A 20,225-nucleotide genomic window follows, 5' to 3' on the forward strand; every position below is an offset into this window, starting at 1 on the left:
TTTTTCAACTTGGGGGATAGCATTTCAGTAGCAACTAAGTTTGCATATTGTGTTTCTATAAATATGAGATTACAATTATTCCAGCAAAATTTGAAATGAATTAATACTCTATAGTTTGTATGTATAGGTTTCTTTACCATTCACCTTTTAAGATTATGTTTAGGGTGTTTTGGTAATATTTAAAATAATAGATTTACCCTAATAGAGCGTTTTTATAGAATTCCTCCTTTCTGAAATTCTATTCGATATCTGATGAATTATTCTAAAATAGACAAAGGTACATATTGTCAGTATAGTTTTTAATAATCTTACTTTTTGAAGCTTATGGTTTGCCTAAAAATCTTGTTCTTTAGAAGTTGTATGTTTTCTGAGTGTATATTTTCATCTCAGAAATAAACTCATATTGAAAGAATTTTCATTCAATAAACATTGATTTAAATATTGTAAATTTCTGTGTATAGCACTTTAAGGATTTAATTCGGCTTCGTCGGACAGCGGAGTGGTCTCGTTCTAATTTAGACACAGAAGTTACAACAACAAAAGAAAGTCCAGAGATAGAACCACTTCCATTTACTCTGGCCCATGAACGTTGTATTTCAGTAGTCCAGAAACTTGTCCTGTTTCTCCTCTCTATGGATTTTACATGCCATGCAGATCTCTTATTATTTGTTTGTAAGGTAAGTAAAGTAATAGGCCTAATTTATAATTACAGGCTTAGAGAATAAAAAAAAGAATGAAGAAAAAAATAAAGTTTTAAATTGAGTTTTAAGAGAAATAAAACTGCTTTGGTTTTCCTTTTATGCAGTTTAGTTTTTTTTAATGTGCCTTGAAAGATTTTAGAAATACTTGGGCACTTATTTTTAGGAAACCTATTATACATTTTTAATCTAGTTAAAACTAGATTAACGTAGACTTGAAATGTAAATAGTGTGAAGTGAAGTGAAAGTTGCTCAGTTGTGTCTGACTCTTTGTGACCCCAGGGATTATACAGTCCATGGAATTCTCCAGGCCAGAATACTGGAGTGTGGGTAGCCTTTCCCTTCTCCAGAGGATCTTCCCAACCCAGGGATCAAACCCAGGTCTCCCACATTGCGATTCTTTAACTGCTGAGCCACAAGGGAAGCCTTGGGTATGTCTGTACAGCCTACCTTTTTCTTTTAAGATAGGCAATCTACAGATGAGTGTCAAATTATAGCAGTGAAGGCTGTATTAATGCCCTGAAGGCTTTCCTGTAGCATATTGATTGTTTGTAGAAATTGAACTTTTCAACTCAGATTTTTTTACCTGGATTTTAACATTTGATCCATGAAATTACATTTCCTTTGCATTTCATGTCAAACAGTTATTTTGACATCAAAAGCATATCTCATAGAAAAGTTACTTCAGTGCTTTATTTTTGGAGGAAACATGTAATAGCTACTTAAGTGTATGATTTTATAAAATGTATTACAGGTTCTTGCACGCATTGCGAATGCCACGAGGCCAACCATACATCTATGTGAGATTGTGAATGAACCCCAACTGGAAAGACTGCTATTACTTTTGGTTGGAACTGACTTCAATAGAGGAGATATATCTTGGGGTGGTGCTTGGGCTCAATATTCCTTAACTTGTATGCTACAGGATATCTTAGCAGGTTTGTTAGGATTTGTTTTTAATAAGGTATATCAAAATGAGCTTGTTGATGCTTGACAAATCATTAAAGGAAACTGTGCCCCTCAAAAGTGTAAAATGTCTTATCTCAGCAGTAGCAACCCTTTCAAATTACTTCTGTGTTTAATTATGTTGATACCTGTGATAAATGCAAGTGTTTATGGAGGAATTAGGTTATAAAGTGCAGGGATACGGGAGCTAGTCTGATTCCTTATTAATACCAGCAGTGGGCTGCTTCTAAGTTCTCTTGGTGTGCTTGAGGAAGGTACTCCCTATTCCTCAGTTTTTTCATCTGTAAAATAAGAATAATAAAAACATCTTTATTGTTATTTTGATGAATAAATGAGTTAATATATTTAAATTGATGATAATGACTCCTTATTCATAGGCACACATTTTATGTTTTTACTAGTTAGCATTTGAAGTTAGTGCAATGGAAGGCCCTAGCATTTCCTTGGATAGATGAGGACTCATTTGCCTCAGAAAATTTTATGGTTGTTGTAGTGTACATGCTGTTCTCTATACTAGATGAAAAAATATGCTTTGGGGGTCTGTTTCCTGATTACTAAAACAGTTGAGGTGATGATATTCTCACCTGCAGGAGAACTGCTGGCTCCAGTAGCTGCAGAAGCCATGGAGGAAGGAACGGTGAGTGACGATGCGGGTGCAACAGCCGGCGACTCTGACGACTCCCTGCAGCAGTCTTCAGTTCAGCTGCTGGAAACTATCGATGAGCCTTTGACACATGATATGACAGGTACATCCTTTGCATTTTCAACTAAACATATCCTTAGCTCTTTTTTAAAGAATGGAAACTTAAATTTCAAAACTAAGAATATTAATGAAGTGTAAAATTTTTATAGTAAGTCTTTGGCCTTAGTGACCATATCAGTATTTTTCTGATAAACAGGTTTTACTTTGATTTTCTGCATGCTTTTTTTTAAAAAACAATTTTTATTCATTTGTTTATGCCTGTGCTGGTTCTTCACCGCTGCATGGGCCTATTCCTCGTTTCGGGGCACGGGCGGCTCCTCATTGCGGCGTGTGGGCTTCTCACTGGGGTGTCTTCTCCTGTTGCAGAGCACTGGCTTCGGTAGCTGCCGCAGCACAGGGGCTCTGTGGTTTCAGTTTCCGGGCTCTAGACCACAGGCTCAGGTGTGGTGGCAAACAGGGTTAGTTGCTCTGTGGCAGGTGTGATCTTCTCTGACCCAGAATCACCTCCTGTCTCCTGCATTGGAGAGGCTGATTACCGCTGAGCCACGGGAGAAGCCCTTTGCATGTTTTTTCTAATGAAATGGTATCCTTTCACAGTGTCCATGTTATTTTGATACAGTCTTAACTTGGCTCTGTGGAAGGAATTATAAGCTAGAAAGCTGTTAAAAATACACAGTGGTAAAGACAGCAAGGTTAATGGCTCCTGACTTTTTCTTTGTTTTCTGCCTTTTCAAAACTATAATGTGCATCTTAGCATGTACAAACCTTTGTGGTGTACTCCCTACTTTTCAAGACTGTTTCATTTATTACCTTATATATTGCAATGTTACAGTCATTTCATTTGTTTCATTACTTAATCTTAGATTCTCTCATGATTTTTTCCTTTCTGTCTGATAGTCCCTTTACCTGGAGGAGATTTTCTTCTCTAGTTTGCATAGTGAACTTCTGGTCTGAGATTCACATACTGCTACCCTCCTCCAAGAAGCTTTTCCCATCACTATCAGCTATGTTGGAGACTGCTGTTGGTGCTACCTACTTCCTTGATTGTCTCCAGTAGCAGCTACCATGCTGTATTTGGTTTAATTTCTATTGTGTACCCTCACCTCTGAACCCTTGTTAATTTATTGGAAGGTAGAGATGTGTTTTATTGATCTTCATATACTCAAACCCTAATGCAGGCTGATGTTTTCTTGACATTGTATAAACATACGTTGAATAAAAGAGAGTGAGAAAGAAAGGAAGATAAAGGTTGGAAGGCATAAAAGGCTGGTCAAGCATTTGGAGTCATCTGAGACAAAATAGTTTCTAATTCATGATAGAAAAATAGGGTGAATAGCAGTGCTCTTAAAACTTTACTTTTCACTTTAATAATGGGTTTTGTTTCCCTAACCATTAGGTGTAATTTATGAATTATATACTGGAGGCAATAAAATGAACAATAGTTGTTCTTTCTAGAAGTGGTTAATGGTTATTTTTAACAGCAAAGTTTATGTAACTTGATTCAACAAGGACTAATCCTATGGTCTTTTTCCCTAGGAAGTTACATACTATTGCACTGGTGTTTTTAATTGTGTGTGTTATAGGCTGATGTGTTTGTGTACTTACTTATGCTTAATTTTCAAGTATAAAAATGTAGAGACTTCTATATCAGAAACATTTTATATTTAAGTAAATGTAATTGCTTTATAATTAAAAGCAGTAGTATATTGGGTAAATTTTATATACTCCACCAAAAAAATCACTTTAAATTATTTGAAGGTGCACCTCCTCTTTCCTCTTTGGAAAAAGATAAAGAAATTGACCTTGAGCTACTTCAGGATCTAATGGAAGTTGACATTGATCCTTTAGATATTGATTTGGAAAAGGATCCTCTTGCAGCCAAAGTCTTTAAGGTATGATCCACTAGAATATTCTTTGCAATTAAAATCTTTCATTTTGAAAGTATACATTTAATGTAACCCATTATTTAGTTCGCTCAAAATTAAATTACTTTAGATACTATGGTAGATTTTTTATGAAACTATTGGAATGTTATAAGGAGACCTTACATCATTATTTTTTAATATAGCTGCTAATATTACCTTAAATGTTAATAAGAACCATTAATAAACATAGGAGGTATGGTTATGGAGTATTGAGATTTCAAGCAGCATTTAAGCTCATCCAGGTTGAGTTCATTGCAGAATCTACACCTTTACTAGCTGCTACTTTTTCTAAAGGAGATACAACTCTAATACTTTATTTTAGTTTATTTTGTTTGTAAGAGATTTTATTAAGATCCTGCTGTTGTTGCTGCTAAGTCACGTCAGTCGTGTCCGACTCTGTGTGACCCCATAGACGGCAGCCCAACAGGCTCCTCTTTCCCTGGGACTCTCCAGGCAAGAACACTGGAGTGGGTTGCCATTTCCTTCTCCAATGCGTGAAAGTGAAGTCGCTCAGTCATGTCCAACTCTTAGTGACCCCATGGACTATATATAGCCTACCAGGCTCCTCCGTCCATGGGATTCTCAAGGCAAGAGGACTGGAGTGGGTTGCCATTGCCTTGATTAAGATGCTAGATTCTAATAAATATGGTCTTTTTAGACTTGGGGATACAATGGAATATTCTGAACCATTCCTATAGATCATTAAATTTATGTTTTAAAAATTTAAAGAGTAAGGGGAATGTTTACTTTGTAGCCCTGTTTGAGTTAAGGTGGTGTAAATAATATGTTACTCTTAGTGAAGAGTCAAAAATAAACCAAAGTTTTTTCTATTTTTTTAAGCCAATAAGCAGTACATGGTATGACTATTGGGGTGCTGATTATGGCACCTACAATTACAACCCGTACATTGGAGGTCTTGGAATTCCTGTAGCAAAGCCACCAGCAAATGCAGAGAAGAATGGATCACAGACAGTTAGTGTTTCAGTGTCTCAGGGTAAGTGAGGCACTGTTATTAAGACAAGCTATTCTTAAAACAAGTTCTCAGTTTGTGTATTCTTGGTCTCCTGAGAATTTGATCCTGAATGTATGCTGAGAGAGTTCATTTTTGCAGGGCTGCCTTGAGAGTGACTGACACTCAGAGCTGTGTGTTGGTCAGTTTGGAAGCATTTCTATTTATGGTCCATCTTTTGTTTCTCAAAATAACACTGAGCAAAATATACTTGTGAGCTGTGTGAGTTTGCCAGTGGCTTTAATTATTTTTATTGTTATTGTACTTTCTTTTACTTTTATTGTTATTATAATAGTAAATTTATGTTTATTTGTAAGCAGAATGGAATCACGTTGAGTATTATTTTTGTACTCTTCTTGTCACAGAGTATGTAACTTTCTTTTTTCAATGAAATATTTTCTTAAATTTTGAATCAACCATACATTTACTGAAAAGTTACAAGTGTAATACAGAGAACAGCTTTATCCTGACCCATTTGGGAGTAAGTTGTTAATCTGATATTTTTTAATTTTATTTTGTTTTACAAAGCAGGACATTTCTTCTACATAAACATATCAGGAAGCACATTCCATCAAAATCAGGAAATTAACATTAGTACTAACTTTAAGAATCCATTCAAGTTTCAGCAGTTGTGTCTAAATAATGTCCTTTATGGAAAATGATGCAAATTGTATGTTGCATTTTACAGTTAACCCTTGAGTAATAGGGGAGTAGAGTGGCCCACTCCCAAACAGTTGAAAGTCTGTGTGTAACTTTACAGTTGGTTCTTTCTCTCCAAAGTTTTGAGTGTGTGTGTATGTGTGTGTGTGTTAAGACACTTAAGTTGTGTCTGACTCTCTGTGACCTTAATGGCTGCAGCCAACCAGTCTTCTTTGCCCATGGGGATTTTCCAGGCAAGAATACTGAAGTGGGTTGCTGTGTCCTCCTTTAGGGAATCTTCCCAATCCCGGGATCAAACAGGTTCTTTACCACTAGTGCCACCTGGGAAGCCCTTTGCATCCATGCATTCAGCGAACTGTGGATTGTGTAGTATATATTTATTGAAAAAAATCCGTGTAAGTTGACTTGTGCAGTTCAAAGTGTATTTTTCATGGGTGAACTATAGTTACCATATCTCTTCAGTGTTATTCAGTTTGCCACACTTTTTCAGAAGTGACTTTCATGATCTTGGTGCTTTTGAAGATTATAGGCCAGTTATTTGGTAGAATTTCCGTCAGTTGGAGTTTGTATGCTGTTTCCTCATGATTAGATTCTGGTTATGTGACTTTGGCAGTAATATTAGGAAACTGTAGTGTCAGGCTTTTCTTATTGCATCCTATTAGGCGGCTCATGATTTTAATTTGGATCACTGCTGGTGGTCTTCAGTCTAATTACTTGAAAAAAGACATGTCTATCAAAATTTTCCAGTGAAAAATTATTCTTTTCCCTTTTGCAAAAAAATTTTGATTGGTTGGAGTGACAGAAGAATACTTGGAAACTGTTATTTTTTTAAAAAAGAAGTTAATAGTTTATTCATTTACTTTTGAATAGACCAGTGGTTTCCTTTTTTTATTCAGTGTGTTATAATTTGTTATTACCATTATTTATTTGTCTTAAAATATAGAGAACATGAAGTTTTCCATTTTAACCATTTTTAAGTGTATAGTTCTATGCATTAGGTAAATTCACATATCATTATTTATTTTGATATTCATATTGCCTTGATTTGACCAGTGATATCTCCTTTAAACTGGTCTCTTGTTTTTTTTTTTGACATGGCCTCATCTTTCTTTGAACATTTCCCTTTTTTGGGATAACAAGATGCCCCAAGCTCATCATTTACTTTCCCTTTTCCAGACTGAGAATTAGCCTCTTCATGAACAAAAAAGATATTTCAAAACCTTTTAGTGGGAGAATTCAAGGTTTGAGTACTCGATATACTTGTTGCTAACTTGGGGCTGTTTCCATGGTCTCTTGATGGACAAATCTAGGGAATGTGTACACACATTTGTGTTTATATTTATTTCTGTATTTGTTTGTCTATCTAGCATGCTGCAAGTTTACATTGATACATCAGTTAATCTAACTGCAATCTAACTCCATAGCCTTCATTTTTCCTTTGTTCCTATTTCTCTTTTCTCTTGATAGTGAAGTACCTGATTCTCCTTACCCTTAATATACTTGCTTCCACTGTCATTGCTTCCCTTACTTGGGCTGCCTTTCTTTATATCACCACTGTCCTGTCTCTAGCCTCCTTTGCCCAGATCCTGTTACCTGCTGTTCCTCTGGTGCCCGTGCCAGGTTGCTCTGATGGGGAGATGTATTCCTCACCCTGTTTGGGGCTCAGATGTCAACATTTTGTTGTAGGAAGTAGGACATGAATAATAATTATTTAATAGCTTTTGTTTTTTAATTGTTTTTTGTAGCCCTAGATGCTCGCCTAGAAGTTGGACTCGAACAACAAGCAGAGCTTATGTTGAAAATGATGTCTACCCTGGAAGCAGATTCCATATTACAGGCATTAACAAATACATCTCCTACATGTATGTAAAAGTCACCACTCTTAAGAGTATTATACTTAACAGTTTATCTCTTGATTATTGTCATATGTACTCAGTGGATTTTTTAAAAAATTATTTCTGGCTGCACTGAGTCTTTGTTGCTTTGCAAAGGCTTTCTCTAGTTGCGGTGATGAGCAACTACTCTTTTTTGCAGTCATGGGCTTCTCTTGTTGTGGAGCATAGGCTCTAGGCATGCAGGCTTCAGTAGTTGTGGCTCCCAGGCTCTATAGAGCGCAGGCTCAGTAGTTGTGGCACACGGGCTTTGTTGCTCCATGGCGCGTGGATTCTTCCTGGGCCAGAGATTGAACTCGTGTCTCCTGCATTGGCAGGTAGGTTCTTATCCACTGCACCACCAGGGAACTACCAGTGACAGATTTTTAAACTCTCCCTTTTTAATTTAGTAGCAAGTTGAGAGATAAGACAGAAGATTAATGAATTCAGAGAGTAGAAGGGGAACAGAACACCTCCATGTAGTGGTCTTAAGTTCAGTCCAAAAACTTGAGTCATGTTTTTGTTATTTGTGGTAGTGTGAGGTTAATGACATTTTTGGGGAAGCCTGTATAGCTAGCTGCCTAGGAGTTTGTCGCATTATATCCAAATTTATGATAAAGTGGGTTTCTTGATAGTAACATCTTTATCTTCCTTGAGGACATATGAAAGAAGATGAAAGACATATCATGATGATAGCCAAATGGGTCTGATTGAACTACAGAATTGAGACGACGTACTACCTAATTATCTATAGCAAAAGAAGAAAAACTTTTTATAGTGAATGACCAGATAGTAAACATTTTAGGCTCTCTGGGGCCATGCATGTTTTACAGCTCTACTCTGACTTAAGCAGCTGTAGACAACATATACCTAAATGAATAGCTATGGCTATTTGAAAACCATGTTACAGAGCCTGGTGGCCTGCCATATTTGGCCAAAGGACACAGTTTCCTGACTGTTGATGTTGTGCTAGACTTCAGTAGATCCCCTTCTGCCACGTGAGTACAGTTAAGAGAGTAGCCTGTCTACCTTAAGGTGGAGCTGTGCTAGGGAGATGGTGATGTTTTTACTTTTCTTAGGTCAAGAAAAATGAAAATATGGTGGGACATGTTGATGAATAAAAGTATAGGGATACTAGTTAGAACCTAGGAAGCGTGTCATGTCTTTTGAAGGAGAGTTCAGAATTCATTTCAATAGAGAAATTTGGGTTTTCAGATCTTTCTATATAAAGTTGAATTCTTTTGGTTTGCATTTTTCATTTTTTCTTGCCTTAGGAAGTACAGAAAAAATAGAAAACCCTAAGAATTGTTGTAGTGTTCTGCTTCTTGATATAGTCTCTCTTTTGATTATTTTTCTGCCCAAAACTTATTTTCTTCATTTAGTATAAAACTTTCTAAATACGTGAGAAAGTTCTCTTAGCATCCCTTTATTTCTCTGCTCACCATGAATCTATACTCAGTTAGTTTGGTGTGTGTATCCTCACATCAGAACTTTTCAATAGTTCCCTGACAATTTTAATGTGCCATTTAAGGTTGAGAATCAATGGATTAGAGTCTAGATTGTTCTAAAGCCATCTCCTCAAGAAATAGGCAAGGGTCTTCTTTCTTTCCCTTTTTTCCTCCCTTTTATTAATTAGGAGAAAATTGCAGATAGAAATTGCTGGAGAGTAAGGTTCTTTCCCTTTGGTGGACAAGTGCCGTGAATTAGGGAGCTTCTCTTTGTGGTGATTTTTCTTTTGAACTTTCAAGTAATGTTGTAAAACCATGTTTTCAAACAATGTAATGCTGAATCATTAAAAAAAATGCAATTTTAATTAAAAAAAAAAAAACCCTTCGCTTAACTGTACATATTAATAGCTAGTTAACATTTCTCCTGCTACTTTGTGATAAAATCACAATTGTGTTTAATTTTCAGTATCACAGTCTCCCACCGGAACAGATGATTCACTTCTAGGGGGCTTACAAGCAGCAAACCAGTCCAACCAGCTTATTGTACAGTTATCATCTGTCCCGATGTTAAATGTTTGTTTCAACAAACTTTTTTCCATGCTTCAAGTCCATCATGTTCAGGTATGACTTCAGGAGAAATGGTGTATTTTTAGACGTTATTGCTGGCCTGGAAAAGATGAAATAACTGGAAAGATCAGTCTCAATCAGACAGTGATGATTTCTTTGTCATACTCAGATGGAAAAATCTTGGAGTTATTTTAATTAACCACTGTTCATCAGTGATAGGTTATTTATTATTTTTATGATTTTAAACTTCTTTAGTTCTAACTGTATATTATACACACACCTGTATATTATACACACACGTGTATTTAAAGACTTGAGTCACCTCTTTTAATTTAGTAAAACATTTGTATTTGGTAAATTATAAATTTTAATTCAGTTAAATTTCATTTGATCTAGATTTTTAAGATGTTTGCTCTTCACCTGAATTGAAGTAACCAAAAGTAGTATCTAATTGACAGATTATTTACTCATAATCGTAAGGATTCCTACATAAGTTTTTTTGTTTACATGCTATTTCATAATACATGGGTACATTTTCTTTCTGTCAATTTTCATTGTTTTTCAGTTGGAATCACTTCTCCAGCTGTGGCTCACATTGAGTCTGAATTCTAGTTCATCTGGAAACAAAGAAAATGGAGCAGACATTTTTTTATATAATGCTAATCGAATACCTGTCATTACATTAAATCAAGGTAAGATTTATTTATATATAAATATATTTATTTATATAAATCATAAAATCAAAATTATATATAAACATATTTATATAAATCAAGGTGACATTTATGCTATGTCATTAACATAGCATAAAGTAAGTTAAAAAGAGAATGATTAGGTTAATAATCTTTATCATGGTTGTACTGTTTTAGTAAAAAAAAAAAACACCTTTTAAAATATACTGACTTATTAATTAGCAGGAAAGAGGACAGAAAACTGTATGATCTGTATTTTGACTGCACAGACATAAACTCTACAGTGTTCTGTTAGTCTTTCCATTGTGTTTCCTTAAGTATTTGTCTTGTTCATAAGCTACTCTTCTTTTTTTAATTCTTTATTCGTTTGGCTGTGTCAGGGTTGGTCATTGGCTCCTAGTGGTGGCACACAGGGTCTTCACTGTGCGCTTTTTGTTGCGTCTTGTGCATCTTCTGTTGCAGTGCACGGACTCTCTAGTTGCGGCAGGTGGGCTTAGCTGAGGCAAGTGGGATCTTAGTTCCCCTACCAGGCATCGAACTCTCGTCCTCTGCATTGCAAGGCGGATTCTTAACCACGGGGAAGTCCCATAAGCTATTCTTTTGTAACTGGTGTGTTTTAAAATGTGCAGTAATTCTAGAGAATTAGTAGATTGCAGAAGGATGTCAGTTTTTTTGTAGAAGTTGTGTTCATTCATTTTGTTCTTTTCTTGAGAAATGCAAAAATGTGGGAATTGCAGGACCTGAATAATACCCTTCAATAGGAGTAGAACTCGCTTTCAGCTCTGGTTATATGAATCTGTTCAAAGAAAAGTAAAAATTATTTACTCTTGGTTCTTTCTCTCTGGAGATGTGCATCACACATGGCCCTCATATGGCCTGTCTCAGCCTTAATGACAGCTGTGCTCTCTCCTGGTCCTGTTTATATATGCATTGTTTCTATAGGAGCCAGCCCTGCTTTAATTATTAGGTTTGCATGTGTTTCACTGTATTAACGATTATTGTTATTAATTTTGCTCCCATCCCTTTTTTAAACTTTATTATTGTGAAAAACATTAAATATAAACAAGGGTAAGAAATATTAATTATTTCTTACTGTCATCAGATATTTGGTCAGTATTCAAATTTCCAGTTGTCTAAACTGTTAACAAAACTTTTTTGTTTATTTAAGATGGAATCTGTAGAGGGTCTGCACATTTTAATTATGTTTTAAAATTCCTCCTATGTCTTTTTTTTGTCCTATTCCTTTGCAGAGTTTTTTTTGTCAAAAAATAGTTGTTTGGTAGTTAGACATGGAGCTTAATCTGATTTTTTGTTTTGTTATTTAAAGATAGTTTCATAGGTTATTTGTTTTTGTGTTGTTAGTAGGCAATGATGATTAATGCCTAGAATTACTAGCCATTCACAGGAAGTTTCTAAATGAAAATAGTCTAATTTTGTTATTCCTTTTTTTATTTATCTTGAAGTATCAATACTTCCATAAAGAGAAACTTCCTTTAATATACTATCATGTCACCCTTTGGACGTACAGTTTGTGTAATGGAAGCAGAAAAAGTGATGTAAATTTTTTGTATTTTAAAATTAAATTTTAAAGTTAATTGGTTCACAAGTAGATTATATAATCTAGGCCACTTAATTTATTTAATAAATATAAGTTCATGATTGTTTTATTTTGTGCTTTTTCTGGGAAGTTTCTTATGTTTCTGTCATAATCATTGTTTATTGATGCTGAAATTATGCTGTTTGTAGTCAGTAAGATGCTTTCTTTTTAGATTGTTTTGTTTTGTTTTTTTGTGAAATACACAACATCTTTTTTAGGTTTTAATATGATAGGTGTTGCAGACTATATATATTTCCTGCCTGGGATCTGGAATCAGCCAATTTACTTGGTGTTTTAAGGGCAGGATTAAGTGCTCTATATTGTGTTTGCTTATTTTTAATACCTTTTTTCGTTTCTCCACCTGCCAAACCTGTTTCTTATATAGGCCTTGTAGGTGACTTAGTTATAATTTTATTTTGTGCTTTTCTGGGAAGTTGCATTGATTTTGAATGGTCTGCCCTACTTCTCTCTTTCTAGGATGCCCTATTATTTTCAGTTTTTGATTTTGCAGAATATGAGGGTATTTAGTAAAACACAAATTATATAGCCTGTAGTTTGGAAAGGATGACAAATGTGTAGTGATGACATGTTATTTGTCATGGAATGAGCTTTAAACCTAGACATAAAATGTTGCTGACTCTAATGCTTTAGTTATATTTAATGGGAAACTCTTACTTATGTTTTGAGGACACTAGTGAATTGATCTTAAAAATAATGTCATGGTTTTAAATTCTCTTTGTTTCAATTCTTAGTAAACATTTGCTATTTCTGAGGTGAAAATTTCCCCTTTCTCTTTTCCAAACAGCATCAATAACCAGCTTTCTCACGGTGTTAGCTTGGTATCCCAATACATTGCTCCGGACATGGTGCCTTGTGCTTCATAGTCTAACTCTCATGACAAACATGCAGCTTAATTGTAAGTCCAGACAGTCCTTTATATTTCTGACATACATTTTTTTTTTCTTGCTATCAGTTTCTTAAAAAGATGTTTCCAAGAAGTGAAATAGTTGTGAAAATGATTAAATGTCTTATTTGACTATGTCTCTGTTAGACTTGTTTCTAATGTGTCTTGTCCTTTGTGCTACTTTACTTTGATTATATACGCCCATGTATCTATAATTACAAGTTTAAATTATATTTTTACCTCCTAAAAACTTTTACTTTTAAAAATTGATTACTTTTACAGTACAAAATCAAGTATGTAATGTTAGCCTGTGTCTTGTGCTGGTTATTTATTCTTTTTAAAGTAACTTAGCACTTAAAAATGGTTTGTTCATATTAATATATTCATGAACATATATGACTAGATACCTCAGTTTGTGCTTTTCACATCTAAAATCTGTTTTCCTGGAATCTAATTGTTTCTTCTCAGATTCTAAACTCCTAATAGTTTCCTACTTTCTTTACCTCACTTCTTTATTTCCTGTTTAAGTTAAGATAGTAAAATTAATTTTTGAACCTTTTAAGAACGAAACTTCCCCGGTGGCTCAGACAGTAAAAAATCTGCCTGAAATTCAGGAGACCCAATTTAATCCCTATGTCAGGAAGATCCCCTGGAGAAGGGAATGGCTACCCACTCCAGTATTCCTGCCGGGAAAATCCCACAGACAGAGAAGCCTGGCAGGCTACGGTCCATGGGCTTGCAAAGATTGCAACACGCTAAACCACTAAGACTTTCACTTTCTATATGAGGCTGATGATAGATTTAACTTGAGTATTTTGTTCACTTCAAAAAACTGTTGAATTATCAGTATATATCTTAACAGTATGCAATCTTTATGTAGCTAACCTGCTAAAATGAATAAATTTTACCTCAGTTTATCTTCAAAAGCTGGGTTAAACTTTATCTGAAAAATAAATCTTTATTTCTAGAAAGGGACAGTGATTACTAAGAATAGGCTGACCAAAAGGACAGTAAGCATTTAATTATTTCTTTTCAACTTGTCTGTATACTGAATAAAATATATATTAAACTAGATATTTTTCCCTGCCAGAAAGGAGGCAAGAGATCTGTGGTAGAGGAAAATAGAAAGTGAGGCTCAGTCAGTACAGTAGAGATTTAGCTTGTTTTTAGTAACTACCAGGAATATATGAGTTTCCTTTGAAACCAAGAGATGTTTTAAACACTGCAGTTCCATTGTTTCAGACTGTTTATTGAAAACTTCTTTTTTTTAATGCTTTATAGCTGGTTCCAGTAGTGCCATTGGAACTCAGGAGAGTACTGCCCATCTGCTGGTTTCAGATGCAAACCTGATTCATGTTTTAGTGAAATTTCTTTCTGGCACAAGTCCACATGGAACAAATCAACACAGTCCACAGGTATATGATTTTTGAAAACCAGAGATAGGCTTAGATTATTTAGTAAACTTATTTGTAAAATAAAATTTAAGTGTACCAAATATGTAAAATTTTTATTGCTAAGGTATTAAATGATGGCTTTTTATGTATAAATGTAATAAAATGTTTTGAATTATTTATAATAATAGCTGTACTGAAACAATACAGCAGGTAGTAAGTTTTCTCTTGGAATTCCTTGATTTTTATGCAGAGATGCATTTTTGGTGTTATATTGTATTATTTGTGAAACTTTCTAAACAAATACTTAAATTTTAGGAAAGCATTTCAAAACTTTGGGATTTTAAAAATATTTTAAAAATAATGTATTATGTTTAATGACCTCTACAGTCAAGATTTGAGAAGTCACCTAACTTAATTCTTTAATAATATTAAATATTTTGTTCAACAAAAAATGAAAAGTTGCCATGAATAGACCTAAACAGTATTATACTAAGTGCAGTAAAACAGAGAAAGACAAATGCTTTGAGTTTACTTGTATGTGGAACCTCAAAAAGCGTAACAAATGAACAAAGGTAATAAAAGTGAATAGAGTCATAGAAACAGGAAACAAACAGGTGGTTGCCTGAATGGGAGATTGGGGTCAGAGGGTGGGAAAGATGAGAGAAATAGGTGAGGGAAATTGAGAGGTACAAATTTCCAGGTACAAAATAAATGAATCACCAGTATAAAATGTACTACGTGGGGCATATTGTCAGTAATAATGCAATGTCTTTATGATGACAGATGGTAACTAGACTTACTGTGGTGATTATTTTGAAATGTATAGAAATATCAAATCACTGTTGTACACCAGGATCTAAATAGTGTTGTAGGTGAATTTCACTTCAAAAACAGACTCATAGAAGAAAAGATCAGAGGTAGGGGTTGGGGGAATTGGATGAAGGTAACCAGAAGGCAAAATCTTCCAGTTATGACAAGTAAGTACTAGGGATGTAATGTATAGCAAGATAAATGTAATTTACATCTCTGTATATTATATATGAAAGTTTGCTGAGAGAGTAAATCTTGCAACTTATATAGAAAAAGGTTTTTTCTTTTATTTTGTATCTATATGAGATGGATGTTCTCTAAACTTACTGTGGTAATCGTTTCATTGTGTCTGTAAGTCAAATCATTACTCTGTATACTTCAAACTTACACAGTCCCATGTGTCAATTACATCTCAAACCTGAAAGGAAAAAGATAAATACTGCTTTTGTTAATTCAGAAAAAAAAGGTATATTAGAACTTACAAGCTTTTTTAGTCTAACCACAGATATTTCCTTTATATCAATTGGCTCAGATGGTAAAGCATCTGCCTACAATGCTGGAGACCTGGGTTCAGTCCCGGGGTCAGGAAGATCTCCTGGAGAAGGAAATGGCAACCCACTCCAGTATTCTTGCCTGGAAAATCCCATGGACGGAGGATCCTGGCAGGCTGCAGTCCATGGGGTCGCAAAGAGTCGGACACAACTGAGCGACTTAACTTTCACGCTTTTGTTGTACTGCTTTAAAAATTATTTTTCCTTCATTATATTTCTTTTCAAATAAAATATATTCACTGTTCATAGTATCTTTCTAATGGATTATTCATAAATGTTTTGCAAGGTTATCTTTTATTTCTTAGCTATTTATTGCTTATCTGTGTGTAAGATCTGTGTACTGTTCTGGGTGCTAGAGATTTATGTAGTTAACGAGACTCTGCCATTCTTGGAGCTTAAATTCTGTTGGGTGCATTTAGTCAGTACTGTCATACTACAGAATAGACTTGAATTTTGTAGATCATCATAAAATAAATGAAAGAAAAAGATAAGAAAAGACTATTTGTAGTTTGATTGGCCCAGAGTTTTGATTGGGGGGCAGAGGCGTGTTATCAAGTAATTATTATACATAAAGGTTGCATGAATGGAATGTGAGAATTCCTGAAATCACCGATTCCAGCATCTTTATTTTACATATGAGAAAACATGCATTATCTGCATTGCCCACAATTGTACAGCTTGTTCATGGTAGAGCCTACGTGTCAGGGAGCATACCACTATATAAAATAGTGTGTTTCCTCTCCCCCCACTTTTTTTTTTTTTTAAGGCAGAATAAAAGTTATTCAAGATCAAGCTTTCCACAGATATTTTGGTTTATAATAGGTAGTTTTGTTATGAATGTTAAGATTTTTATGCTCAGAATTAGAAATGAAGTTTGCCTAAAATGGTTTTGAGAACTACATTGCATTATGTTTTTCCAAAACTCCTGTAGGGTTTATGATCATAACATTCCAATGGTACTTGGTGTAGCTCTCACTATAGTTTTTTTTCATTGAAGAGATAGAAGTTTGGAAAGCTTTTTATTTTTCTTTTGCAGACTGCTGCAGGTTTATTTTTAGCTCTGTAGTTTTTGTTTGGAGAGTTTTTCCCTCCATTCATTTTAGTATTTGCTCTTGTAGTCATTAGAAGCATGACCTTTTGTGGATCACTTAGCCTGTCTGTTGAAATGGGATAATTAAGATTGTGAAAATCACAGTTTTTTGTGCTTTTGAAAGCATTGTAGAGATATTTTTTGTATAATTTAGGTGAGTCTTTTTCTATGTTGAATTAAATAAGTCTGACATAATGGAAAAATATTGACCATAGAATCTGTAATTTTCAATTTAAAATATATCAAGGCCTAAAGCTTAGTTGGTTTCATGCTATCACTGTTAATATTTTTGTTTTTCAAATGAGAAGCTTTAACCATATGGCTCTTAACACTTGATACTTTTAAATGAATAATTCAGTAAATGGAATCAGTAAGCAGTTTTCAGTAGAATTACATTTTTCTTCAGGTTGGTCCAACAGCTACGCAAGCTATGCAAGAATTTCTTACCCGATTGCAAGTGCATCTTTCTTCAACATGTCCTCAGATATTCAGTGAATTTTTGCTCAAGCTAATTCATATACTTTCAACAGAAAGGTAAATTTCAATGTCATTAACATGTATTCCTGATGTATTGATAGAAGCAATAGGTAATCCTCCAAATAAATTTTCTCTTATCATTTGTTGGGAGTTTATCTGGGGATAGACAAGCAGGATGATACCAAGAATTAAGAGGGAAAGATTTATTGATATGTTTCCTGATTGTTTTCTTTTCATTGTGGCTCTCCCAGATCCTAAGCTGCTTCTATTGTTAATGGAATAATGGGTTCATAGATTAGTAGTTATAAACCTTCTACCTGAAATTTACTTGAAGCTCTTTAAATTATTCTAGAATAAAGGTAAGGAATTAAAGCTACTAGTAATTTTATTTGAGACCTACTTGATAAAGATATCTTAAAAAAGAAAAATATTAATCTTGTATCTAAATCCTAAATGAAATTTATTACCAAAGTCAAGCAATAGGTTAAAAAGAATAAACTGCGACCATAATGGGTTGATTCTTAAAATGCATGAATATTTCAATATCATATACTGTATATCATATTAATGAATCATTTCATCATACTATGAGATACTTCATAAAAGCCAACATTGCTTTTTGAGAAAAACTTTTAATGAAATATTAACTGTATTATTATCTTATTTAAAATTACGGGGAAAAAAAAACATTATGAACAAACCAGACTCTATTATGTTTATTTTAAAAGTTCCCAGGAAGAAGTTAAAAATGCTGTTTGCTATCTTTATTATTTAATTTCATTGTCAAAGTGCCAGTGAAGTTTTAAAATATTTTAATGTATATTTGAAAATATTTAAAATAACTTGGAGATTACATCACTCTCTAACAGTTAGTTTCAAAATATTGGAAGTCAGAAAAAGGTATGGTTTATAATATCATAAAATAATTAATAAAATAAAATATTAAAATTAATTGATTTAAATAGCATACATTAATAATTTATTCATAATAATAGTTATATGGAGATATGTTTTCATAGTGGCAGAAAATTTTATCCTCATTGGTGTTTTCTTCCTCCTTTATAGCTATTTTAAAATACTAATGTGGTAGTTCAACTTGTTCATAGTGTTTGTGCAATGATGAAGCATAAGTATGGGAAGGAGCAGATTCACAAAACCCAAAAATGTGATGTTATGTTATGCATACATGTAATTGGAAAATGTGAAATCGAAGTTGTGCTGTATGATTTCATTACAAGTTCAAGAGTTCTCACAATCCCTCTTCTGGTTCAGTAATTTGCTAGAAAGACTCACAAAACTCAGGAAAAACATTTACTTACATTTTTCAGTTTATATAAAGTATAAAACTCAGGAACAGCCAGATAGAATGGATGCACAGGGCAGGGTATGTGTGGGGCATGTTGAAGGGAGGGTGCCTGTGCATGAATGGGAGTTCTCAGGGCTCAGTGTTACCACCCTTACATACTGGGAGTAACAGTTTGTTAAATATTTTAGCTGAGTTCTTCTTACACTTATGTATGTTGCCAGCATCTTGACTTCCCAAGTTCTGCCACAGGAAACCCAGTGTTTATATTCCACTTCCTGGAGATGCCTATCTTTTCATGGATTTCAGTCTTTTTTGTGCCCTCAGCTCTCTGATGGGTTCAAGAAAAGCTTTGACCTCAGCTCTCTGATGGGTTCAAGAAAAGTTATGACTTTAGAGTTAATTTGGCTTTTTAAAAAATTGTTAAGTTGGGGGGACAGTGATCTTTCCAGCTTTCTATATTTTAAGCATAAGCAGCACTTGAGAGCATTCAGTTTGATGTGTAAGAGTGAATTGGTTGAATCCTAATTTATGAAAATCAAGATTAGTAAGAAATGTTTAACAACATTTGAGGTTCTAACAATACAGAGCTCATTCATTATGAGGAGTGCCTTGTGATATATAATTATTTTAGTCTGTGGCTTCAAAATCACCTCTTTGATTTACTTGTTCGTCAGTTTCTATTTGGAAGGAAATTTATTTTTTATTTTATATGATAAAATGGAGGTAAGAACAAGAAGGACGCAGGAAGAGTGGGAAACTGCTGCAAAGTGAATACCAGGAGTTTAATTATTGTCTAGCTTTCTTGTATTCTGGTGGTTACCTCTTTCAAAACAATTTAAAATGGGTTAATTTTTAATCCTCTCCCTTTTTCTGCAGGGGTGCCTTCCAGACAGGCCAAGGACCTCTTGATGCCCAAGTAAAGCTTTTAGAATTCGCTTTGGAGCAGAATTTTGAAGTTGTTTCCGTTAGTACTATTTCTGCTGTGATAGAGTCTGTCACGTTTTTAGTGCACCACTATATCACTTGCTCAGACAAAGTCATGTCTCGAAGTGGATCAGACAGCTCAGTGGGTGCTCGAGCATGCTTTGGGGGACTCTTTGCCAACCTCATTCGTCCAGGTGATGCAAAAGCAGTTTGTGGTGAAATGACAAGAGATCAACTCATGTTTGATTTGCTAAAACTGGTTAACATTTTAGTTCAGCTGCCTCTTTCGGGCAATAGGGAATACAGTGCAAGAGTGCCTGTGACCGCCAGTACGACAGACAGTGTTTCAGATGAAGAAAAAGTTTCAGGAGGCAAAGATGGTAATGGAAGCACTAGTAGCATTCAAGGACCACCTGCATTTGTCGCTGACTTAGTGTTAGCCAACCAGCAGATTATGAGCCAGATTTTGTCTGCTCTGGGCCTGTGTAATAGCAGTGCCATGGCAATGATAATTGGTACGTATTGAGAATATTAATCTTAAACCTGTTTCTAGTACTGTATCTCTTTCCTTTAGCAATGTATGAATTCATTTTCTTTTTACTGTACAATACAGTGTTACTTTACTGTGAACAT

The 20,225-nt window shown here is 34.5% G+C and overlaps 1 protein-coding gene across 6 annotated transcripts in view; it reads left to right on the plus strand.

Moving 5' to 3' along the window:
• BIRC6 (baculoviral IAP repeat containing 6) overlaps nt 1-20,225 on the plus strand; it is a 210,165-nt gene that overhangs the window by 96,249 nt on the left and 93,691 nt on the right. For all 6 annotated transcript variants that reach the window (XR_001918779.1, XM_018055092.1, XM_018055093.1 and 3 more), the window contains 12 exons: nt 462-677; nt 1,453-1,636; nt 2,255-2,410; nt 4,126-4,259; nt 5,133-5,286; nt 7,707-7,823; nt 9,747-9,901; nt 10,413-10,539; nt 12,942-13,052; nt 14,322-14,455; nt 17,292-17,419; nt 19,545-20,107. Coding sequence is in view for 5 of the 6 variants with exons in the window: in XM_018055092.1 (XP_017910581.1) it covers nt 462-677; nt 1,453-1,636; nt 2,255-2,410; nt 4,126-4,259; nt 5,133-5,286; nt 7,707-7,823; nt 9,747-9,901; nt 10,413-10,539; nt 12,942-13,052; nt 14,322-14,455; nt 17,292-17,419; nt 19,545-20,107 (2,179 nt within the window). In the remaining variant the exon portion in view is untranslated. The remainder of the gene's footprint in view (nt 1-461; nt 678-1,452; nt 1,637-2,254; nt 2,411-4,125; nt 4,260-5,132; nt 5,287-7,706; nt 7,824-9,746; nt 9,902-10,412; nt 10,540-12,941; nt 13,053-14,321; nt 14,456-17,291; nt 17,420-19,544; nt 20,108-20,225) is intronic.

Source organism: Capra hircus, chromosome 11, assembly GCF_001704415.2.
Source record: "Capra hircus breed San Clemente chromosome 11, ASM170441v1, whole genome shotgun sequence".
Lineage (NCBI taxonomy): Eukaryota > Metazoa > Chordata > Mammalia > Artiodactyla > Bovidae > Capra > Capra hircus.